Source organism: Bombina bombina, chromosome 3 (assembly GCF_027579735.1).
Source record: "Bombina bombina isolate aBomBom1 chromosome 3, aBomBom1.pri, whole genome shotgun sequence".
NCBI lineage: Eukaryota > Metazoa > Chordata > Amphibia > Anura > Bombinatoridae > Bombina > Bombina bombina.
In genome coordinates this window covers 506,464,428-506,491,074 of record NC_069501.1, presented here as the reverse complement: position 1 = coordinate 506,491,074, position 26,647 = coordinate 506,464,428, and the positions used below count along the sequence as shown (strand labels likewise).

Genomic DNA, 26,647 nt, shown 5'->3' with positions numbered 1-26,647 from the left:
TCCCTTTAAGTAAACTGAAAAGTCCGCCCTTTAGAGTGATGAATGAACATGTTACTAACAAATACACAAATTTAAATATACAATAATTTACAATATTTACAAAACGTTATTGGTTATAGAAAATTTCAGATGGCGCTCACAGATAGTAGGCAGTAATAAATATATACTTACAGCATTTTATCAAGGAACATTTAAAAAAAAAAAAAGCTGTATGGTGAGCAATTTATTAGTTTGCATTTAAAGGGACAGTCTACACCAGAATCCCTTTATTACCAATTCCACAGTTTTGCGTAACAAACACAGTTATATTAATATACTTTTAACCTCTGTGATTATCTTGTATCTAAGCCTCTGCAAACTTCCCCTTTATTTCCGTTCTTTTGACAGACTTGCAGTTTAGCCAATCAGTGCCTGCTCCCAGATAACTTCATGTGCATGAGCACAGTGTTATCTATATGAAACACATGAACTAACACCCTCTAGTGGTGAAAAACTGTTAAAATGCTTTCTGAAAAGAGGTGGCCTTCAAGGTCTAATAAATTTGCATATGAACCTCCTAGGTTAAGCTTTCAACTAAGAATACCAAGAGAACAAAGCAAAATTGGTGATAAAAGTAAATTGGAAAATTGTTTAAAATTACATGCCCTTTCTGAATCATGAAAGTTTATTTTGGACTAGACTGTCCCTTTAAGTAAGCATAATGTGGACAATCTGCTTAAAGATAGGGTATACTCTCCCAGATATACATATTTAATACACACAAGGAGATAAATTCATGTAGTGGGAGGAAAAACAACTATTATTATTGTTCCAACAAGACTAAAGGCTTCTATGTTAATGAATTGTTACTATATGTTACTCTTAAGGAACATAATTTAAGGAATCTACTTGGTAATAGAAATAAGATCCCCAAACTGTTTTTATTGTTATTAAAGAGACAAGAGAGAATTTTTAAAACTGAATGAAGACGAATTATTTTTCAACTATGCTGCAAATTTACAATAATAGTTCATACATCTTCTTTACAAAAAAGAAGCAAATTCATTCTTTTCATTCAGTCCCTTTGGAGAGAACGTATTAAGTCTATACATCCAAGCAGCTTCTTTTTGAAGCAATGCTTTATCTACATTTCCACCATGATTATGCACAATACCCCTATCAATGCCAATGCATCTTAAACTATCTGAATCTTGTTTGTGACATATTTTAAAGTGGCTGGCGACACTTGTGTCTCTATCATGCTTTATGTCATCCCGGTGTTTCTGTATTCTGTCTTTAAAAAAACTTTTTTTTTTTTCCTACATAGAACACCGGGCATGAACAATAAAGCAGGTAAACCACTCCAACAGATTTGCAATTTATGAAGTAGTTAATAAAAAAAAAATTGTCACCTGTTGAAAAATTTTCAGTCTTAACTAAATGTTTGCAGTAGACACAATTCCCACAGGGAAAACATCCCTTGGGAAGGGCCTTTTTTGAAAGCCAATCAAGTGAGGTACTTTTTACGAAGACACTACGGACCAATTTGTCCTTTAAGTTTAGTGCTCGTCGAGCCAACTTAATAATAAAGAACAATATGAATGCCTTAGGTATAATCCTATTGAGAGAATCCAGACAGAACTTCTGTTTATAGGCCAAGTTGGATGATCTAATCACCATTAAAGAACATGAGTTTTTGTATCCTAAATTTCCCATTCTGTCGAACTTCTATATCTTGTCCAAACTGCATAAAGATCCAACCAATCCCCCAGGACGGCCCATTATTTCAAGTATTGGAAGCCTAACTGAAAACATTGGCACCTACGTTGATAATTTTCCAAAACCTTTTGTCCCTACATTGCCAACCTATGTACAATACATATCTGACCTTTTAAGGAAATTAGATCAACTAACTGTTGAAGAAAATACACTGTTAGTTTCCCTTGATGTTGAAGGACTCTATTCATCAATCCCCCATAATGTGGGGCTAGAAGCTTCAGAGCAATTTCTTAATGGTCACAGTAGTAACTTTAAAAAGCATACTCAGTTTGTTATTAAATTACTTAAATTTGTTCTGGTGAATAATGTGTTCCAATCTGATTAAAAAATCTATAAACAGGGGGCGTGTCTGGCCAGCAACCGCATCAGGAAGCAAATATAGGAGCTCCTCATTTTATCTAATTAATCTGTTGATTATCTTCAGCTAACAGGGACATCGCTAGCTATTTTGTTATAACTAGCCTTTTATAGAGACTTCCACATCGTTTGATGCCTCTATTGTATGAAACGTTCTAATATGAAGCGCTAATCCAGACAATTGAAAAATTCAAGCTGTGGCCTGCACAAGGATCTTCACCACTTCCCCGGACTATCGGGAATTATAACCAACATAACACTGTTATATACAGCAACTAACCCTGCTATTGTTGATTTGCTGACTCTGAGCTCTTCTGTGCAACCGTTACTCTGACAGATGGAGCAAGCAGACCAACAGTAATGGAGGTCATAGACAATTGGGAACTGAAGGTCCGGTCATCACTGTCTCAGCAATTTCATGAGCTACAGAGAGACATAGAAGCCATGCTGACCTTGTTGCAGCTGGAACATCAGAGATCTATTGGGTGTGGACACCTGCAAACACAGAATCTCAGGAAGTCACCAATACAAGATGACACACCGCCCTCAGCCAAGTAAAGTACGCAACAGATCTCTTCACGCAGCGCTCAATACCGGGAGCCTACACCCGGCTGCTCAAGAAGGAAGAAACAATGTGAAAATGGTTCCCCAGTTCCATACATTTAAAGCACCTTACGTAGAATTAACCTCGAGCCATGGGGTGAGAGATAACGAACACAGACCACTAGCAAGTGCTTTTACATCTGATAATAACGCTTCCGGCTTTAGTTATACGCAGGACGTATGGACGCAAGCTGTTATTCTAATATGGAGAACCGCTGACTGAGGACTTTGATCTAGGATAAACATACTGGACTTCAAAAGCTTTTATGTTACTACTGGATAGATGTGCAATAAATGTTTGTTAACCTTGTAAGTGCAACACTGTAGCGTTAAACCACACTTGATTCCGGTTGAGCTTTGTTTCTTTGTAGACTTTTTTGGCTTCTACCTTACTCCAGACAGTTTGAAGGACACCACTTGTGAAATAGCAGCAACTGGCTTCATCAAACTGAAATTCGCATATGCCTTATCTGACCAATTGTGGTCAGTGGTGAGATTGTTATTATTGTTAATTATCATTTTTAACTTATAGATTGACAGTTATTGTTGTTAATAATTGTGTGGCTGATATTACCTCTTTATGAGAAATATTTGGTCTAATAAGTGTGTGTGTGATAGATATACACCTCTATCTATATCTTTTTATATGGCACATCAATTGTATTTGGTTCTTTCAACCAGGCAACTAGCGCTGTTTAATTTTTCTCACTTTATAACATCAAAGGGGGTGGGATATGCCCCAAGTTGCCCCCACATAAGCAAACTTGAAATCCTTTATTTGAAAGCAGCAAACCTGCTCTTTCAAATGAGTTTATCTTACACATTACAAACACCTCACAGTATTGATTCTATTTGGGGGGTTCTGGTGATTTTTAAGAGGCCTTTATTAACCCCTCACCATAGAAATATATCATGACTCCTCATTTAAAAAGTGAGCTTCCAGGATTCAAAGTTATACTGATAACATGGCAGTCAGTGCCAGACTGAGAATAAAAAGAAGCCCTGGAAATAGATCAGCCCTATTTTTCGTTGAGTCAGTAGAATATGCATGCCCCATATTTCTCAGAAGGGATTTTTGGGATACTCCTTCGCCCAATATTTTTTTTCATAATTATAGTGTATTAGTTTGTATTACAAAAAAAAGTGCCAGCTTGTTGTTATATAAGCACCCTACAATCTAATTGCAGCCATTAATTACCCAGCCCACCGGATATCCTGATAGGCCAATCCGGCTTTGATGGCAGTAACTGCTAGCCTTATTTTGTTGTGCTGTTGTTAGGGCTCATAGATCTATATTTTGTGAGCTAATAGAATATTTGAAGAATCAGAATAAATGGGAGAACTAAGATAATGTTGCATAGGTTATATTTTGTGAAATGGTATTTGTTAAAACTATTTTATGTTTTTTTTTTTTTTAATCATTTTTTGATGTGCTGAGTTAGTTCAGGCAGACATAGAAGCATGCATAAATTGTCAAAGTGGGTTAAGCCACCCAAAATAATAAAATGTGTGTAATTATAGATGTATCTAATATTTATATGCCTAGATATTTTGTACCTACTTATTTTCTGTATAAAATAAAGTGTAGGCTCAAGAGCAAAAATTCACTACTGAGCGCTAACTGAACAGGCCTGGTGACTGAGTCAATGACAAGAGGAAAATTATATGCAACCTCCTATAAGCAGATAGCTCCAAGCAGTGCATTCCTGCTCCTGGGCATACCTAGGTATGCTCTTCAACAAATGATACAAAAGAAAACAAGGCAAATTTGATAATTGAATTAAATTGGAAAGTTGTATTAAAATTGCATACTGTTATTGAATCGTGAAAGTTTAATTTTGATTTTAAAGGGACAGTAAACATGTTTAATTTTTACGGTACCTTAAAGAGACAGTATAATATAAAATTGTTTTTCCCTTAATGTGTTTCTAATTACTTTTTTTTACCAGCTGCCGAGTATAAAATGTATGAGATTTGCTTTTTTTTTTTTTAAGGCTTATTTGTGTATATGAATTAGCTGTTTTTTTTGTGTTTTGAAGCCACAACCAAATAAAATGGGTTGAGCTTGTAGGTATAATCAGTTCTTATTACTTTATCGCATTGTGTACATATACCTGCATCTTATATCTGTCCATAAACCAATCACCAATACCAGTGATGTGCATTGAGGTCAGAGGCAGGTGAGGCACTGGCTTGGATATGCCTTCATATCCAAGCCAGTGCTTGGATATGCCTTCATTTTTTAGATATCCTTTGTTGAAGAAATAGCAATGTATATGGGTGAGCCAATCACATGAGGTATCTATTGTGCAGCCACCAATCAGCAGCTACTGAGCATATTTAGATATGATTTTAAACAAAGGATATCAGGAGAGAGAGAGACAGAGGGGAGAGAGAGAGAGATAGAGACACAGGGGGAGGGAGAGAGATAGAGAGAGAGAGACAGAGGAGAGAGAGAGACAGAGGGGGGAGAGAGACAATACTTGGAGAGAACAATGGAAAAATTAACATTTTATTACCTTATCTCTTATATAACCCACTGGGAGTGTAATTTCTTTTACTGGCTGTGTTAACACAGCATGGCCTTGAGGCCAACAACTTTCAGGATGGGTAGGGATACCACAGGCTAAATAAACTATTTCAAATGCCAATATAAGGGTAATGGAAATACTTGTAAACAATTTAATACACTCCAGCAGGTAAAGAGGATAATTGGGAATGAATTAAAGGGGAGAACATTTTTGAGTAAACTGTCACTTTAAAGGGATATGAAACACAATTTTTTTTTCATGATTCAGATAGAGCATACAATTTTAAACATCTTTCTAATTTACTTCTATTATCAATTTGCCCTTGTTCTCTTGGTATTTTTTGTTGAAAAGCAGGGATGTATGATTAGGAACCTTCCCATTTCTGGAGCACTATATGGCAGCAGTTTTGCAAGAATCCATTATTATCCATTTGCAAGAGCACAAGATGGCAACACTAATTCCTGCCATGTAGTGCTCAGATACCAACCTAGGTATCTCTTCAACACAGAATATCAGGGGAACAAAGCAAATTTGGTAATAGAAGTAAATTGAAAATAGATAACCCCACAAAGGGGATATTGAGTGCAGTACCAGGCTTTCTGGAATACTTTGCTACGGTACTACAATCTATTTGCTGCAATGATTAAGGTACTGTATAAAAAAAGAATAAAGCATATGTTTACTGTCCCTTTAAAGGGATACTAGGCCCACATCTTTTCTTATATTTTCTTATATTTCTGATATGTAGGCTGAGCATCATGGGAAATGTAGTTCCAAAACCTCTGGACGGCCAAGTTTGAGGATGTCTGCTATCTGAATCTGGGTTTAGTATCCCTTTAATATATGTACTACCTCTCTGTTGCTTTGTGATTGCCTCATATTTATCTATATAAATGCATTTGATTTATATATCGTTCCATATGATATGGTGTATTACTGTTGAAAGGTAAAGTTTACCTATGGGGTAGTGTTATGTGACTTTAGGTGTTTGTTTTAACATTTATTGACAAACAGCATATATGCATAGCATATATTAAACAGAATGAATACTTACAATTCAATGGCACTGAGTATTTAAAAATAGGTTTTACATTCTAATGTGAACTAAAACTGGTGGAAGAGATCCATTAAAAGTCTTCACTCTAGGGGGTATATTTATTATAGTGCGAGCGGACATGATACGATTTAGCGTATCTTGTCCGCTGCACATCGATAAATGCTGGCAGCATACCCTGTCGGCATTTATCATTGCACCAGCAGTTATTGTGAACTGCTGGTGCTATGCCGCCCCCTGCAGATTTGCGACCAATTGGCCGCTAGCAGGAGGTGTCAATCAACCCAATCGTATTCGATCGGTTTGATTTCTGTCCGCTGCCTCAGAGCAGGAAGACAAGTTATGGAGCAGAGGTCCGAAAACAAGGGGCATCAAGCTCCATAGGGAGCTTGATAAATCGGCCCCCATGAGTTAAGGAGTAAAAAAATAAAAATAAAAGAAGAAACCCCAAAACATATTAAATACATTAAATCCTTCAGGGAGAGCATTATGTGATTCCTATGTTAGTATGTCACAGAAGTATTAAAATATCCAGAGTTGTAGAAAGTACTTTCCCTCCTAAGTGAGTGGCGTTTCTAATATATTATTTATTTCCTTATCACCCTAAACTCTTACTCAGGCCATTGTAATAAAGTGAGTATATGTAAAACTTTGTAACAAACATAGCAACATAGTAGATGAGGTTGAAAAACGACTGAAGTCCATGGAGTTCAACCTGTACAAATCTAAAATACTTACAAAAAGCTCCAGTTAAACTAAAATAATCCCACTAAAAGGTGACCCATTTAATACTAGCAATCATATCCATGAATTTTGTTTCTAGACAGAAATGTATCCAAACAATTTCTAAATGTATCTAGGGTATTGGCATTCACTACCTCCTTTGGTAAATGAGTTCCACAATTGTATTGCTCTTACAGTGAAAAAACTTTTCCGTTTCAGGAGATTAAATCTCCTGTCCTCCAACCTTAAATTGTGACCTCTTGTCACAAACAATTTTCTTGGAATAAACAGAGCTTCTGCCATCTCTGTATATGGGCCTTGCATATATTTATATAAAGTAATCATGTCACCTCTCAAGCGCCTTTTTTCTAAAGAAAACAGACCCAGTTTGGCTAGCCTCTCCTCATAGCTTAAATGATCTATTCCCCTTATTAGCTTTGTGGCCCTTCTCTGAACGTTTTCTAGTTCTGCAGTATCTTTTTTTGCGATTGGTCCCCAGAACTGCACTCCATACTCAACGTGAGGTATTACCAGGGATTTATAGCCGCTGCCCTGCATTGTGCACCCATCTTTAGCTTGTTATCTATTACTACTCCCAAATCCCTTTCCTCCTCTGTTTGGTTAAGTCTTGTCCCATTTAAATAATATGTTGCCTGCTTATTTTTACTTCCAAAATGTAGAACCTTGCATTTTCCTGTATTAAATCTAATTTTCCATTTACCTGCCCATACTCAGGCCCGTCTTTAACGCTGGGCAAAAGGGGCAGTTGCCCCGTGCCCAGTCTTTGTTGTGGGGCCCAAAGCAGCTGCCCTTTGAGCCGAGCTGCCTGCAATTTCCACGAATAGTTTTCCTGGCTGGCCATAATTTAAATTAAATTATAGAAAATAAATTATAGAAAATAAAATTGTTTCCTTCACCTGACTATATGGGGGGGAGGGGAAAGAAAATGTTTGCCCAGGGTCCACTAAATATTAAAAACGGCCCTGCCCATACTTCTAATTTTTGCAGATCCCTTTGTAACGAAAGTTCATCCTGCTCTGACCTAATGACCTTACTTAACTTAGTATCATCTGCAAAAATAGAGATCTCGCTATTTAATCCTTGCTCCAATCCTTGCTCCAAGTCATTTATAAAATATTAAAAAGAACAGGGCCCAGTACTGATCCCTGGGGGACTCCACTGATTATCTTTGTCCAATCTAAGTATCATCCATTTTACTACTACTCATTGCTCCCTATCTTTTATCCAGTTATATATCCATGAGCTAACATTTTAAGCTATTCCCAGTTCCTTAATTGTGTGCATCAATCTCTCATGTGGCACTGTATTAAATGCCTTTACAAAATCTAAGTATATCACATCAACTGATTCCCCTTTATCTATATCTATTTTACTTAATTCCTCAAAGAATCTAATTAAATTAGTTTGACATGATTTATTTCTCATAAAACCATGCTGATTTTAACTCATAATCTTGTTTACATGAATGTGCTCATCAATATAATCCCTTCAAATATCTTCCCCACTATTGATGTCAGACTAACTGGCCTATAGCTTCCTGGATCATCCCTGCTTCCCTTTTTGAAGAGTGGCACCACATCAGCTTTACTCCAATCCTGGGGTACCATGCCTGAGAATAATGAGTCTTGAAAAATGAAGAGTAGATGTTTGTCTATAACAGTGCTAAATTCCTTTAACACCCTTGGGTGTATTCCATCTGGGCCTGAAGTTTTATTTACCTTAATATTATCCATTTTTTTCGTGATATCCTCTATGTGATGAGAGCAGGATGTGATGTCACTAGTTTGGGGGCGGGGCTTAGGTCCGGTAGTCTGTGTCGCAGTTAGTTAGTACAATCAACCTGACCAGATGTGTATTGCTATGCTCTGTAATAAAATAGAGTTGTACCATCATTGCTGTGTCCTGCATATGTCCTGCATCTCATGACATGGTGTCAGAAGTTCTGGACTGCGCTTCTGTTCCTGATCGATTGCAATGTCAAAGTTTACCCCACCTGAGCCTTTTGACTTTTCTCAGCCTGCAGCTTGGCCCACATGGCGTCAGCGGTTTCAGCGCTTCAGGATTGCTTCCAAACTGAACAAGGAGAGTGGTGAAGTACAAGTTAATTCTCTTTTATACTCTATGGGGAAAGATGTGGAGCCAGTGTTCAATGCTTTTACTTTCCAAGAAGAGGAAGAATTTAACTTTGATATAGTTATGGATAAACTCAGTGCCCACTTTGTGCCCAAAAGAAATGTGATTCATGAGAGAGCTTGTTTTCACAAACTTAATCAGCGTGTGGGAGAATCTGTGGAGTCATTTGTGCGCAGCCTGTATGAACTAGCTGAATTCTGTGAGTTTGGTGTTGCTAAAGAAGAGCAAATCAGAGACAGAATAGTTATTGGAATTGCAGATGCTGAAGTCTCACTGAAGCTGCAGTTAGAGCCTGATTTAACGTTAGATGGGGCTATTAGGATGGCCCACCAGAGTGAACTGGTGAAAAAGCAAAGTGCTGATCTGAGGTCTGAGAGTATTGTGGATGAAGTGCAACAGTCTAGGAAAACTGCTAGTGAAAGGCACAGTGTGAGCGGTAGATCTAAAGTACTGGAAAGGCCTAGAAGTGGATGGGCGCAACATGCCCGATGAACGCGGTGCTACCGGGCTCATGATCAGAGTGCTATATGCCCGGCCAGAGATAAAAGATGCAGAAAATGTAACAGAATAGGCCATTTTGAAGTGGTGTGTAAAACTGAATACATTAAGGAGATGCAGGTGGACAGTGACCAGGAGGGTCAGGAAGTGTCTTTGGTGGGGTCTGTTGTGGAACGGACAAGCTCAGAGGAAGATTGGAAAGTTACTTTTACTGTAATGGGAGCCAAAGTTGATTTTAAGATTGACACAGGAGCAGATATCACTGTAATGTCTTTTGCTGAATTTATGAAACTGCCTTGACAGCCCCAGCTGGCGAAGGTTACTACAAATGTCCATAGTCCTGGTGGCCGCATTGATTGTTTGGGGAAATTTCTTGCCAGCTGTGAGTACAAGCAAAGGAAGTTCACCATGTGGGTGCATGTGATCCGAGGTCAGTGTGTTAACAATTTATTGAGTAGAAAAGCAGCCTGTGACTTGGGCCTCGTGGCCAGAGTGAATGAGATTTCCGAAGATATGTTTGGCGAGTTGGGCCTACTGAACTGCAAACCTGTTCGTATAGCACTTAAAAGTGACGCAGTCCCATACAGTATTTCTACTCCCCGTAGAATTCCGTTCCCGCTCATGCCCCAAGTGGAGAAAGAGCTTATGCGCATGAAGTCTATGGGGGTTATTGAAGAGGTTGTTGAAGCGACTGATTGGTGTGCCCCCATTGTTCCAGTTGCAAAGAAAAACGGAAAGGTGCGCATCTGTGTGGACCTGAAAAGGTTGAATGAGGCGGTGGAGAGAGATTTGTGCTGCCGACATTAGAAGATATAGCTCCAAAGTTGGCTGGGGCTAAGTTCTTTTCCACATTAGACGCTTCTAGCGACTTTTGGGAGATCCCCCTGGATCCAAAGTGCCGCAAACTGACTACCTTTATCACACCGGTAGGTCGGTTCTGCTTCTGCAGACTCCCCTTTGGGATATCCTCCGCTCCTGAAATCTTTCAAAGGGAAATGAGTTCTCTCCTGAGTAACCACAAGGGCACGGCAGTCGTCATGGACGACATTCTAGTGTATGGGTCTACGGTGGAGGAGCATGATCAGCGTTTAAGTTGTGTACTACAGGCTATCAAAGAGTCTGGGCTGAAGCTGAATAAAGAAAAATGTCATTTCAGGAAAACTGAATTATGTTACTTTGGGCATATCATCAATGGGGATGGCATCAAGCCAGACCCCGAGAAAATTTGTGCTATTGAACAGATGAAAAGTCCTTCTGATGTACATGAGCTGAGACAGATATTGGGCCTTGTAAATTACGTGGGCAAGTTTCTTCCAGATTTATCTACAGTTTTACACCCTATCACAGAGTTACTTAAGAAAGACGTTGCCTGGGTCTGGGGACCTTCACAAGAAAAAGCTTTCCTGCATGCCAAGTCCCTGCTGGGGTCTGCCCCAGTGCTGGGGTTCTATGACCCTTCAAAAAAGACTGTGGTTAGTGCCGATGCAAGCAGTTATGGGTTGGGGGCTGCACTCCTGCAGCTGAATGAAAATAAACTACAGCCCATCGCCTACTGTTCCTGCACCCTGACGGCTGAGGAGTCAAAATATGCTCAAATTGAGAAAGAGTGCCTGGCTGCAGTTTGGGCCTGTGAGCGTTTTCAGCGTTATCTAGTGGGTTTGGAGAAATTTAGTCTGGAAACTGACCACAAACCGCTAGTCCCTCTAATCAACTCCTATGACATTGACAAAACACCCTTGAGATGCCAGAGACTTTTAATGAGACTGCTCAGGTTCAATGTTCAGGCAGTGCATGTGCCGGGGAAACAACTGGTTGTGGTGGATACACTATCCAGGCTCCCGCTGGCTGCTGCTGAAGAATCCTCCACAGAATCTGAGGTGAAAGTGTATGTTGATTCAGTTCTGGCCTCTAAGTCCATTTCTTCAAGGAAACTGGAGGAAATAAAGAGAGAGACATATTTGGACACAGATCTGCAAGAGGTTATAAGGTACATAAAAGAAGGCTGGCCCGAGAGCCGGGCAGCCTGGATGTCTTTAAGTGCTTACCAGCCGGAGAGGTCGCAGCTCACGGAGCTGGAGGGGTTGGTGCTGTTTCAAGACCGCATTGTAATTCCTGTCAGCATGAGGAAGGAGATGTTAAACAGGATTCACGATGGCCACTTAGGCATTACAAAGTGCAGAGAAAGGGCAGCTACAGCTGTGTGGTGGCCTGGGATCAGCTCCGACATTGCAAATCACGTGTCTAAATGTGCCTTTTGCCGGGAACGCCGGCCTACTCAGAGAAGGGAGCCCTTGATTTCTACTCCGCTGCCTGCGGGCCGTGGCAGAAAATAGCTGCTGATTTGTGTGAACTGCACGGGAAAAAGTTCCTTTTGTGATCGACTACTATTCCAGGTATTTGGAGATTGCACCCCTGAATGATATCACAAGTCAGGCCGTTATGTCAGGCCGTTATCATTTGCCTGAAGAGCTTGTTCGCCCGCTGGGGCATTCCAATGGAGCTAGTGAGTGATAATGGTATGCAGTTCGCTTCTACAGAGTTCAGTGCTTTCAGCAGGGAGTATGATTTTGTACATTCCACGTCAAGTCCACATTATCCGCAGGCCAATGGAATGGCTGAAGGGGCAGTTCAAACCACAAAATTCATTCTAGAGCAATCTGAGCCGTACCTAGCCCTCTTGTCATACAGGGCGACGCCCATTCAAGCCACCGGGTTTTTGGGTGTCTTCAAGCTGCCTGGCCCTGTTCCTCGGGACGAAGTCCTTAGGAGGGATGAAGAGGCCAAAAAGGGTTATCGTTTCTTCTACGACAGGAGACATTCTGTCAGGCCCTTACAGGAACTGAAAGCGGGCCAAAGTGTCAGAATTAAACTGGATGATGAGAAGAAATGGAAGACGCCTGCTACGGTAGTTGGCCGCTCTCCAGAACCAAGGTCTTATACAGTCCTTACGGAGGGAGGGACGGTTACACGCCGTAACCGAAGACATCTTCAGTCTGTACCTGAGAGTCTGGAACTGGATGCCTCAGTACCACCGCCGGTGGGATCCCCTGTTCTAAGAGAGGTGCCTTCCCCTCAGCAAGACCACAACGGGGATATATCTTTGCCTCCAGCGGACTCTTGTTCACCATCTTCTGTATCAGAGGACAGTTCATGCAAAGTTACATCAAGCGGAAGAGTGGTGAAACTTCCGGCCCAATATAGGGACTGACTTTAGCTAGAACAGTGACCGGAAGTATGGGCAGAATAATCCCATGGTCACTGTGGACTAGGGTAGTCTACCCCGATGTCCAAGTCAGGATGTAATTTATGTGTTAATATTTTCTGAACCTATTTGTTTATATATTGTTCAAAAAATGTTGTTGTATACTCTGTTCGTATACCTTGTTATTTGTTATATTCAAATGTATGCTTCGCCTTTGAAAAAGGGGAAGATGTGATGAGAGCAGGATGTGATGTCACTAGTTTGGGGGCGGGGCTTAGGTCCGGTAGTCTGTGTCGCAGTTAGTTAGTACAATCAACCTGACCAGATGTGTATTGCTATGCTCTGTAATAAAATAGAGTTGTACCATCATTGCTGTGTCCTGCATATGTCCTGCATCTCATGACACTCTATACATAACCTAGTTAATGGTATGGGCTAGCATGTTCTAGTTTGTTCCAAAGTATCGTCCATTGGTTCCTCTCTTGTGTATACGGAAGGAAAAAGCTGATTTAGTACCTTAGCCTTCCACGCATTTTAATGTACCTATATTGTCCTTCTTAGATTTTTTGCTATTTATGTACTTAAAGAACCTTTTAGGGTTAGACTTAGAATCCTTTGCAATTAATCTTTCATTTTCAATTTTGGCTAACTTGATTGCTTTTTTGCATACTTTGTTATATTCCTTATAAATATGGTATGTTGAGTCTGTACTATTTTCTTTGAATAATTTAAATGCCCTACATTTTTTCCTAATTTCCCTTAACACATTTTTATTTAGCCACATTGGCTTGGATTTTTTATTTTTAGAACCATATGGTATTTGTTGATATGTATATTTATTTAACAAAGTTTTAAATGGTATCCATTTAGCCTCTGTATTGTATTAAAGAATACTTTGTCCCAATTTATGTTATTTAAAGTGAAAGTCAATCCTAGCGTTGTACAAACGCTAGGATTGACTATTGAAACAAATAAAGGGGACTTTCATTCATGAAGTATAAGATACTTCATGTAGAAAGCTCCTTTATTTGTTTCAACCGATTGCCGTTCTTAGCTGCTACAGCAGCCCACGGCTAAAAATTGTTTTGCTAAGAGGTGAGGTCACCTCTTAGCCAATAGCAGTGCGATAAATCCGGCTCCCATGGGCGCCAAGCCGGATTTAACGCACGGCTATTGGCTAAGAGGTGAAAACGTGAGGAAGGGGTGTGTCCCTGAAACTAGTAGTGGTAACGTATACACAGAGTCTGGCAAGTGTTTGCAGTTTCTCTCACTCTTCATTTATCAGAGTACTATATATATTTTTATTTTTTTTAAAAGGTTTTTATACTTGTGATTTAATACTGCATATTTGTATGTTATAAATTTGTATATTGTATGAAAGTGGGGACAATAGTGCTCCATTTTATCTCAAAAACTCCATTGTGCAAATAGTTTTTAACCTACGTGTTAGGACTATATTCAATAGCAACATTTAATACTATTGCTTTGTGAATAGGTATATGTTATATCTTTTTAAATGTTCTAAGACATGGTCTGTGATTAAAATAAAGTGTTTTTTTTTTCTACACAGTGTGTATTTCTAGTTTATATTTGCTGTATACAGCGCTGTTTATATACTCTCATATATATATATATATATATATATATATATATATATATATATATACTGTGTGTGTATATATATATATATATATATATATATATATATATAACACACAGAGAAAACCCAGCACTCACTTACAAGCTCTCAGCTAAGATTTATAATATAATTATTAATATATATAATTATTATTAATATTATTATTAATTTTTACTAGCACAATGGGAGTTAAAATAATGTTTTGCAGTATGAAATTAATTATCTGTGTATATTACTGGCCTGTTGACATATAGTGTAGTCAAACTTTGGGAACAATTAAAAGTATTTTATAATGTATCTATAATTATTGCATTATGAAACGATGCACGTGAGTCTATCTTGTGTAACAAAAATTAAAGAGTCTGTAACACAGAAGAACAATTGAATCAGAGCTAGCGATGCTTTCAAGCTTCTACTACTCAGGTCTGGCCTGCTTTCCTCTGTCTGGTTGGTTGCGATCCTTTCCGTCCGCAGTGGTTGCTGGGAGATTACGAGTGGTATCTGAGAGCTTGGGTAGCGATGGACCGGCTTGCACCTTATGGCAGTGAGTGAGGGGCGAGAACTTAGTGGGCTCATTTGTAGGGACCCCAGTGGCTCGTGTGTGCGCGCATTAACCGGCTGCACATAGCAATATTGCTGCACCCCGTAAAATATATCATTTAGTCGCTTACATCACACGTGGGATCATTTTTATACATACATTGATATGTAACATTGCAATTTATAATGTTTTTTATTGTATTTTCAGTGAGTGATCTGTTGTTATTACACAATTCAGTCTATATATTGGATAATCGAATATTTGCCCATTACAATGTAACAGCTGCATGTTAATATATAAACGTGTGACTGGCTATTGCTGCACAGTTCATGGCATGATACATGACTTATAGTATGCACCAAATAGCATCACGTGGTAATTCAGTTTAGCTGGTAGATGGATCATAGTTACCTATAACAGTTCTACACCTGAATGATATAGTATCACATGCAATGCTGCAAGATAGTGTATATATATATATAGCAGAAACTGTATACAATTCAGTACTGTATGTAATTGTATGTTATGTATACAGCATCATATTGTAATACAGTGCTATGTTGCATTTTCTTTATTATATGTAATACAGGCGTTCATAGCATTGTGTGTGATTCCATATGCATATGAAGTATGTCTAAATGTTGCCACCAATCAGCAAGTGCTACCCAGGGTGCTGAACCTAAAATGGGCCAGCTCCTAAGTTTGTATTCCAGCTTTTTCAAATAAAGATACCAAGAGAACGAAGACAAATTGATAATTGGAGTAAATTAGAAAGTTGCTTGAAAATTGCATTGTCTATCTGAATCATGAAAGAAAAAAATGAGTTTCATATTCCTTTAAAGGGACACTGAACCCAATTTTTTTCTTTCATGATTCAGATAGAGCATGCCATTTTAAGCAACTTTCTAATTTACTTCTATTATCAATTTTTCTTCATTCTCTTGCTATCTTTATTTGAAAAAGAAGGCATCGATGCTAAAGAGCCAACAAATAGTTGGTTCAGCACCATGGACAGCACTTGTTTATTGGTGCTGTCCAATCAGCAAGGACAACCCAGGTTGTTCACCAAAAATGGGCCGGCATCTAAACTTACAGTCTTGCTTTTCAAATAAAGATACCAAGAGAATGAAGAAAATGTGATAATAGGAGTAAATTAGAAAGTTGCTTAAAATTGCATGCTCTATCTGAATCGCGAAATAAAAAATTTGAGTTCAGTGTCCCTTTAAGGTTCCAGTATCTCCCTGGCCCCTGGGTTTATCAAGCACTGTGTTTTTTTTTATGGATTATAGTGTGAATTTAATTCTTAGTTTTGCTCTGTTTCATTCCAGATGATCCCTTTGATAAACCACCATGTCGTGGATGTTCTTCCTACCTCATGGAACCATATATTAAATGCGCTGAATGTGGACCTCAAGAATTTTTTCTCTGTTTACAGGTACATACAGCGGAACACACAGATAAATTGTTACATGCACTCGGGTTGCAGATCATTTACAAGTAACAAAGTACTTACATTGCTGGTCAAACATTTTAGAACACTATGTTTTTCAGCTTTCATTTAAATTTAAGCACTTGAAGTCCATTGAATGATCAGACATTTTACAATGGTAAGCAGTAAATTGCTAGAGGTCAAAGAAACAAGTGTAAGTTACCAACAGACAGTCAGACAATTGTAACCCTTAAAAGTGTTGGTCTTCCCTTTAGAGAAATGAAATAGAAAAAACTTGTGCCAGTAAGTTAAAGGGATACTAACCCCTCATTTTTTCTTTCATGATTCAGATAGAGCATGCAATTTTAAGCAACTTTCTAATTTACTCCTATTATCAAATTTTCTTTGTTCTCATGTTATCTTGATTTGAAAAAGCAGCAATAAAAGTTTAGGAGCCGGCCCATTTTTTAGTTCAGCACCTTAGTAGAGCTGCTGATTGGTTTGCTACATTTAGCCACAAATCAGCAAGTGCTACCCATGTGCTGAACAATAAATGGTCTGGCTCTAAAGCTTACAGTACTGCTTTTTCAAATCAAGATAGCATGAGAACAAAGAAAAATTGATAATAGGAGTAAATTAGAAAGGTGCTTAAAATCTCATGCTCTATCTGAATTATGAAATAAAAAAAATTGGGTTTAGTATCCCTTTAAGTCTCCTATACCATCATGAGGCACTTGAAAATGGTAGGAAACTCTGTATTAGTTAAATAGATAATAACTTTGTTTACTTGCTGGAACCAATTATGCAGGTGATATGTTGCAGGAACAGGCTAGAATCAGCACCCAGAAGATGACCGTAAAGGACATTAGTCAGGAGGTGAACAGAAGAATTGTCAGTTATTAGGCCAGAGTTTAGCAGCGGGTAAGCAGGCAGGTACCAGACGTTACTGCAAAAGGAATAAACAAAACAATAATCTGAAGTACAATTCTTAGGGTCAGTAGCAAGGTTATCAGTCCACAGTTCAAGGTACAGGCAAGAGTGAGACAAAGAGCATAAGCCAGGAAACACGTCATGGTCTCACTGATTTAAGTCATTGAGAGCTTTTTACCAGCTGCCCCATAGGTCTTAGCTCCAAATAAAAAAGCATAACGATCTGCAGCATCCAGATAAGGTGCACAGATCAAGTCACACAGTTATCCATATTAATAGAAGACTGCAAGTCCTGTACACTAAGCTTAGCACAACCTTCCACAACTGATCCTGACAGGGGGGAAAGTACAATGCACCCTGCGTTATCCATCACACTAAACTGTCCCTGGATCTTCACTGCCAGCCTGACTTTCTTTGTGGTGTGGCTGACACTGTGCTTCGGTAAGCCCTCACATTCTGACAGAAAGAGGGTTGGCAGACCTATAGCCAAAACACAATCAGAAGAAAAATTTGTGAGAGTCAACAGCTTGCGTAATATAAGTTTCACAAGACAGCAGCTTCAAGCACAGTTGTCTTACTTTTAACTGTGAAGAAAGCACTTCAACCTGCAGGTTTGACAGATTGAATGGCAGTAAAAAAAAGCTGTTGCTAGGATGACAAAATTGGAAAAAGAGGCTTGCTTGCGCCATCAAATACCATTAGCGGATGACTGAAGACTAGAAGAAGATCTTATGGATCAATTAATCAAAATTTGAAATCTACAGTTCATCATGCAGAGTTTTTGTCTGGTGTTGAGTAGGTGAAAGGATAATTCCTCATTGTGTGACACCAACTGTCAAACATGGAGAAGGAAGCGTTGATGGTCTGGAGCTCATGTGATGGAGCCAGAATCAACAACTTTCACAGATGAAGTAGCACCCTGAGCCAAAAAGACCACCATAGCATTTTCCATCACAATGCAATACCTTGTAGATATTTAGTTGGATGCGGTTCCTGGGCCGCCACTAGAAATTTTGGGGCCCCTTACTTAAGCAATGATCAGGCCCCCCCATGCTTTGACATGTGCAATTTTCGACCAAGTGACTAAAACGTATATGCACTTTATTCTTAAGTGTAATCAAACTTGCCAATGTTGTGAAGTTAGTAACACACAAACACTGAACTCAGTAGTAAGGTCAAAATGTCCTAAAAAGGAACAGACAATGGGCACACAACATAAACTTGCACATACACCCATGGAAACACCCACAGAGACGGCCTCAGAAAACACACAAAGACATAAACACTCACAGATACCCATAGAAAACACAGACACACACACACACACTCTCACAGAAAACACACAAAGACATACATACACACACACCCTCACAGAGACATCCACAGAAAATGCACAAAGACAGACACATAAACCCTCACAGAGAGACCCACAGGAAAGAAATACATACACACTCATAGAGACACTAACAAAAGCACAAAGACATAAACACAGACACCCACAGAAACACTCACAGGAGATAACATTTCTGCACATTGCCATCCCCTAAATCAACAGTGTGTGACATGCATGCTAAAAAAATTAGCAGAAATTAAGAGATCACTTTTTAAAGAATCATTTGTAAATGAGCAAACAAAAATACTTATGTGAATTCAAAATTGTACATTATTGATCTGTCAGAAGGGGTAGATGAAGAAAAGTACATTTGAAAGGTTGACATATGTTTGGGAGTTTTTTCCCCCCCCATTTTCCCCAACCAAGAGCACCACTTCAAATCTGTCAGCTGTACTTATGGATTTTGAAAATGCTATACTCTATATGGTCTTGGTGGAACCATAAGCTGTGGTACTCAGTCTCATACCATTAGATCTGGTTAAATGCAGGATTTAGGCTTGTTTGTATGTATTTCAAAATTAAGTCAGCTGTAGTGTAAACTGAACAGTGTTAAGTTAACCTGTCTCATTTCAGACCCTGAGCAGTCTTAGCCATAGAGTACAACATTTTATGCAGATGTAAACATCTTAAATAAAATGCCTCCCGGCATCTGGAAAGTCCTTGCATAAAGGGGCAATAAACTGGAATGTAATGAAAAAAAATAATATATATATATATATATATATATATATATATATATATATTAATATTAAAAAAAATCATATCTGCCAAAATGGCATCTACCATTTTTGTATTGAGGAGCAAACATTTCTGCATGGTTTTAAATATAGAATTTCTACAGCATTGTAATCATAAATACACTGCTGCATATTGCTAAAAAAATGTGTTTTTATGGACCCCTGGCCCCACCATACAACTACCACACTGAATTTACAATCTGAAATTGCACAAATAAATAAAAAAACATTTACTAAGTAAGTCCTACTTACTCTGAAAATGATCGGTCATCTGACTCAGGCACACACTATACAAACTGAAGTGCCAAGTCTGTATCACACTGTGCATAGTGGTTTAGGGCACACTCAGAAATCCTCTCAAGTGCTAATGCTTTACTCCTTGTAATGATATTTCCCCACACTCAATAGCACTCTGGTGGCTGCCAAAATGTAACTTTTTTTTTTTTTTTAAATAATAGTTGTGTTTGCCTCATGGTCCCCACTGGGCCCCTGACAGGAGTCACCCTATTCACCCCCTGATGACGGCTCTGCGTGGTTCTATTACATACCTCAAGACTATGTCCAAAATACCTTAGAAAAAATGAACAAGACATAGACTTTTAATCATGGAATGGCCAGCACAGTCTCCAGACTTAAACCCCATCAAGCTGGTTTGGGATGAACTTTACAGAAATGTGAAAGCAAAGCAACCTACAAGTGCAACACATTTGTGGGTACTTCTGCTACAGTGATGGGAATTCTTTTTTCGAGCAACATTTGATTTCCAGTGTACAAAGAATGCCACGTGTGAACAGTTTTATCTGGAAAAGGTGGCTATTATGAGGCATCAAACATTTAGATTCAATTTTGTTAATCATAATGATTCCATGATTTATTTTATCTCCAATAGTTTATACACTATATTGTCACTATATGGCCAAAAGTACTTGTTGGACATCCTATTCCAAAACCATGGGCAATAATATGAAGTTGCCCCCCACCCCTTTGCGACTATAACAACTGCAACTCTTCTGGGAGGGCTTTCCACAAGATTATGAAGTGTATCTGTGAGAATTTGTGTCATTGAGCCAAAAGTGCATATGTGGGGTCAGGTACTGAAGTCTGGCTTGCAGTCAGCGTTCCAATGCATCCCAAAGGTGTTTAATGGGGTTGAGGTCAGGTCTCTGTGCAGGGCACTCAAGTTCCTCAACGCAAGCCTTGTCAAGCCATGTCTTCATGGACCTTGTTTTGTGCACAGGGGCACAGTCATTTTGGAACTGGAAAGGGCCGTCCTCAAACTGTCGCCACAAAGTTGGAAGCACCCAATCGCCTAAAATGTCTTTGTGACCTGTAGCATTAAGATGACCATTCATTGGAACTAAGGGGCCTTGTCCAAACCGTTATCCCTCCTCCACCAAACTTTACAGTAGGCACTATATATTCCGTTCTCCTTGCATCCGCCACACCCATATTCTTTCATCATACTGCGGGTTAGTCACTCCAGAGAACATGTTTCCACTGCTCCAGAGTCCAGTGGTGGCATGTTTTACACCACTTTAAGCTGACACTTTGCACTGGACCTGGTAAACATATTTCTAAAGCTCCTGACGCACAGTTTTTGTGCTGATGTTACTTCCAGTGGCAGTTTGGAATTCTGGAGTGAGTGATACAACAAATGATAGAGTAGTCTATTCTCTGAAATAAGGAGTTGCATATCCCTCTAAGATGCAGGTGATCGGTGTGGAAAAGTTTTTGCTGCTTCATATGACCTAAGGAAGCAAGTTCTATCTCATTTAAAATAGAAGATCCCCTTTTGGAAACTCAGAAACTCTCATCACCTGGTGATTTTTCTATCTCAACCTCAGCTTTGCTTGGTGACCCATCCCCTAAAAACAGGATACGGCATAAAGAAAATACTCCTCATGTAAAAAAGGGGTCCTATGCCCCTCTTTGTAGAAAGTGATTGGAATGGCAATAACTTGTCAGCAAGGTGACTTCTAGGCTGCTCAGAGCTCTAAAAAGGACTCTTGCACTCTTCTTCAAACCGTAAAATGGAACATGTGTCCACTGTAAGAAAAGCGGAAAGGTCTTTTTCTAGTGAGAGATCAATCACCTAGAACTATATCCATATGCATAAGTATTTTCATCTTTCTGAATGTATTGTATTCAGCAAGATAGGGGCTATGACCTCACACTCAGATATTATGTTTCTTTGATTTAGTAAGGAAGATTATTACAATTCTGTGGTGACCACCTGATAGGCACCTGTTTTTTTTAATTATTATTCTTTTAACTAAGCTAGAAGATTGATTATTGATTTGGTAAGAATATTATGGGGGTGTTAGTTTTATTCCCCCTAAATATAGAAGAAGAAATATACTCCCCTCCATAACCCTCCTTCAGGTGTCTAGTAATGCAGGTGATCAGTCATCCTAGGGGGATAGGTAACCCGTCATCCATAACACGGGTTTACACTCAAATGTGGTTTGTTATACTTATCTGAGTGGTACAGGGAGTGGATATAGCTCCATTAGAGTCCCAATTCCCATCACTGTCCTTTTTGGTTCCATGTGTTGACCATAATAGTGTTCATCTTAGAGGTACAAACAACTCCTGTGGTGCAAGTAATGCAAACGCATCAGGTTTTTCGCTCGTATTACAAGTTAAAATAAGCGTGAACGTTTGAGCGCATTTGGATTTAATGCGCGTCAGGTTAGTGCGACCTCAGAGCTCTTTTGCAAAACAAAAAGTGTCACAAAACACATGGAAAATACATTTCAAAGTACAGCTACATTCATAATAACACCATCTAATAAAAATTATTACAAAAAATGCATTAATAGTTATAATGGCTCAAAGATATGAGGTCTCAGGCGTTAGAAAAAAAAGGCAGGCAAAGGGCTTTAACATTGAGATATACGTTTACATGTATAAAGGTGTGTAAGTGTGTGTGTGTATATATATATATATATGTATATGATATATAATCTTAATCCAATAAGGGACTGGACTCGCTGGGTTTAGTTCATACAGTGATGTGCTGTCCCTTATTGGATTAAGATTGTGTACTTGATTGACTTTGCACCCTGGTCGATGACCCTACAGCATTGTGAGTGCAGACACACATGGAGGATTTATACTGTATATATGCATTGGAGCCCTTTGCAGTCAAGTAGATGAAGACATGAAAATCATATTTATGCAATATTCATATTTAATAAAGTGTTATACTGTGTATTTACTGTAAACATTTCACATTCCAATGTTCTGCACATAGCAGAATATGTTCTATGTATTTATAAAAATATATTTCTTTATAGATCTGTATATATCTATACCTATATAATTATATATATATATATATATATATATATATATATACAGTGTATATATATATATATATATATATATATATATCAAACCAAAATACCATCAGATATATATAGAAATATGTATTTATTAATAAATAGAACATATTCTTCTAAGTGAAGAACATTAGAATGTGAAATATTCATATTTTCATGTCGGCTTAGCGCACTTGAGAATATGCAATTATGTTTGTGTGAGTATGGTGTTTGCTCCATTTACTTCTATTGAAGAATAGGTTATTGTGCTCACAGTACTGTAAGTTCCAGTGTAAAAAGTTGAGAATAGCACAATGGATAAGCATGAATAAGGGGCTGTGACCCCGAAACGTTGCATTTTTTGAGCAAATAAACAAGCTGAAAAGACTTTGTGAGTGCTGGGGACTTCCTTTCTTTGACAGTATTGTAAGTTCGGCTTTTTTCGCTTGTCGGGTTAGCATGCAAGCGAAAACAGTTTACTTTTAACTTGTATATGAGCACAACCCGACATGCACAGAAAGCTTCTAGCGGCCTTAACGATTAAACGGGAGCAATAAATAATGCCCTAATTATTTTACCCTGAATAAAGTATGGTACCAAAATGTATTAAAACAATTAATTAGAGAATAGGTCATCAGATGAACTCATTACCCATATTAGGACACCGCAACCATATCTCCTCAACTTACTCTGTAAGGTCTACACCAAGAAATATACCTGATCATCTGTCTCAGTATTGTTGTTCTAAATTGTTTGTTGTTCTGGTTCCTGTTTTATGTATTGCACTGTTGTTTTTTTTTTTTTTTATATAAGTAAACTGTAAGCTCTCTAATGTCACTGTCACATAACCCCAAAAGATACACCACCTTTTCATCTGACAGGCTACCAGGCCGTTACTCTACCCACTTCCCTTCAGCCACTACTAACACTCCGTAGACAAACAGTCGCACGATTGACAATCCCCATTGCCTGATTAGCTCTTAACAGTTCACTATTCTACAGTTGCCACAACCTCCCCCCCCCCCCCTCCCTAATAACAAACTCAAGCCCCCCTTTTTTTGTTTTCTCTCCCTTCACCTTAATGTGCTTCCCCTATCAGGGAAGACGATTAACGCGGTTTCTCTCGAACATACCGCAATTTCTATTTGCCAACTTATCTGTACTAACATATATTTGACTAAATGTAATATTTTTCTGTACTCTATTGGAAGTTTAAGATCAACCATTCTTTCCTGTCCTCTTTTCTTTTCACACCTCTCTCTCACCCCCTTCTCCTTCTAGTCTTTTAGCGTTTTTTTTTTTTTTTTGTTTTTTTTTTTTTTTTTCTCTCTCTCTTCCCTTCCTTCCCTTTTCCCTCCCTTCTTCCCCTGCTTTTTCATTCCTCACCTCTCTTTAAAACTACTTCATCATGTCTCTCACCTGCACCTCGCTTAACACTAGAGGGCTCAATTCCCCTAGCAAGAGAAGTAGATTAGTTAGTTACTTAACTCGTGCCAAGACCAAAATAGCCTTTCTCCAAGAGACCCATTGGGCAGATGGGGCTCCCATACCCCTTAGATGCAAGCAATACCCGATAATGGAGACAGCCTCATATATGGGGAAATCGAGAGGCGTAGCTATTCTAATACATAAATCTGTTCTCTTTGAAAAAATAGAAACCTTCAAGGACCCAAAGGGCAGATTCCTAATACTGACCTGTAAGATAGACGACACTCCGTATACTCTTGCCAATTACTATGGCCCAAACTCTGGACAAATTGGAGCCTTTAGGAAGTTTTTAAGATTGCTGGCCTCTCACAAAACACAAAACTTACTCCTAGCTGGTGATTTTAACATGTTACTAGATACAACATTAGATAGACGCTCTCCTAAGCTCAAACCCTGCGACAAACAAACCTCTAGGACCGCAAAGCATTTCCACAATCTCTTGGCCCAACACGCCCTTTATGACATTTGGCGTTCCCACCATCCCTCATCAAGAGATTACTCCTTTTTTTCTAAAGTACACAATACCTACACCAGGATCGATTACTTTTTCTGTGAACCGAGACTCCTAGACTCGGTCCAATCAATACATATGCCTGAATGTACATGGTCTGACCATTCTTCGGTTCAGCTTACCCTAAAAAACCCCAATAGCACTCCCTATCGCTCTTCCTGGGTGCTCCCGGAACACCTCCTTTCTAGTCCAGAACAGATCACTCTGATCCGGAAAGAGATTTCCGAGTTCCTAAGCATAAACGATAATGGAGCAGTTGACGACTCCTGTTTGTGGGGCACTCTCAAGGCCTACCTCAGAGGGGTATTCATTAAACTGAATGCAGAACATAAAAAACGGTTGAATAGTTCGCTTGCCCAACTCCATGTCTCTCTGAGAAACTTGAACGCCTCACACGTAACATCTTTTGACCCGCAAACCCTCACCCAAATTGAAACTATTAAAACACAAATTGCTACCCTGGAATTAAAAAGACAGCAGACTCAGATTCAGAAATTCAAACAAACATTCTACGCCAAAGGAAACAAAGCAGACAGGCTATTGGCCAATAAACTTAAGCAAAAGACTGCAGAAGCCCGCATCCCTTATATTAAGACTCCCCAGGGCATTGTCCGGCTCCCAGCAGACATAGGGAAAGCTTTTGCTTCCTATTATTCTGCATTATATAACCTAGCGAGCTCCCCTACCCAACGCGCCCCGACATCACAACATATTCAGGACTTCCTAGGCACTATCTCTCTGCCGACCTTGGCAGAAGCCCAAAGAGATCAGCTTGATGCCCCATTCAGCATTAAAGAGGTACTACAGGCCATCAACTCCCTAAAATCCCACAAAGCCCCAGGACCAGATGGTTTTGGAGCTCTGTTCTATAAAACGTTCAGACTCCAGATCTCCCCACTTCTGACTAGAATATGCTCTCTAGCCAGACAGTCAGGCACCCTACCAACTGAGTTTTTAGAGGCGACCATAGTGACCATCCCGAAACCGGGAAAAACCCCTAACGTATGTGAACACTTCCGCCCCATCTCATTAATCAATGTTGATGTAAAGCTGATGGCAAAACTTTTGTCTTCTAGACTAAATAAAGTTCTTCCGTCACTATTGGACGGTGATCAAGTTGGCTTTACCCCGGGCCGAGAAGGACCAGACAACACTCGCCGGATCCTCAACATATACTTCGAAGCCAAGCAGCGTAATCTCTCTTGTACGACCCTAGCATTAGACGCCGAAAAGGCTTTCGATAGGGTCAATTGGACTTACCTATTTGAGGTCCTTAATAAATTTGGCTTCCCCCCGGGATTCTGCTCTAGTGTTAGAGCTTTGTACTCAGCCCCCTCGGCCTCGGTTAGAGGTCTAGGATTCCGTTCCCCGACCTTTCCGATCACCAACGGGACGCGCCAAGGTTGCCCCCTCTCACCGCTACTCTTCGCTCTAATCATGGAGCCATTGGCGGAGGCGATCAGAGGCAGTCCTGATGTCAAGGGAATAGAACTAGAGAACACCTTGCAAAAAACCGCTTTATTCGCGGACGACCTAACCATATTTCTTAGCGACCCTCTCCATTCCCTCCCTGCCCTTTTCAGGTTACTAGATTGGTTTGGACAGATCAGCTATTACAAGCTTAACATCAATAAGACGGAGGCATACTCCATTAACGTGTCAGATCCTGATTTTACAGAACTTCAACAACGGCACCCTTTTAATTGGTCCCGGCAGAGGATCAAACATCTGGGGGTTTATCTCTCCTCGAGTATCACCACCATTATAGAGTCCAAT

The 26,647-nt window shown here is 39.3% G+C and overlaps 1 protein-coding gene across 1 annotated transcript in view; it reads left to right on the top strand.

The window, feature by feature from the left end:
- The first annotated feature begins 15,008 nt into the window (after positions 1 to 15,008).
- TADA2A (transcriptional adaptor 2A) overlaps positions 15,009 to 26,647 on the top strand; it is a 126,688-nt gene continuing 115,049 nt past the window's right edge. Inside the window, exons 1-2 of the mRNA XM_053706902.1 lie at positions 15,009 to 15,063; positions 16,389 to 16,495. Of these exons, the coding sequence (XP_053562877.1) occupies positions 15,039 to 15,063; positions 16,389 to 16,495 (132 nt within the window). The 5' untranslated portion in view covers positions 15,009 to 15,038. The remainder of the gene's footprint in view (positions 15,064 to 16,388; positions 16,496 to 26,647) is intronic.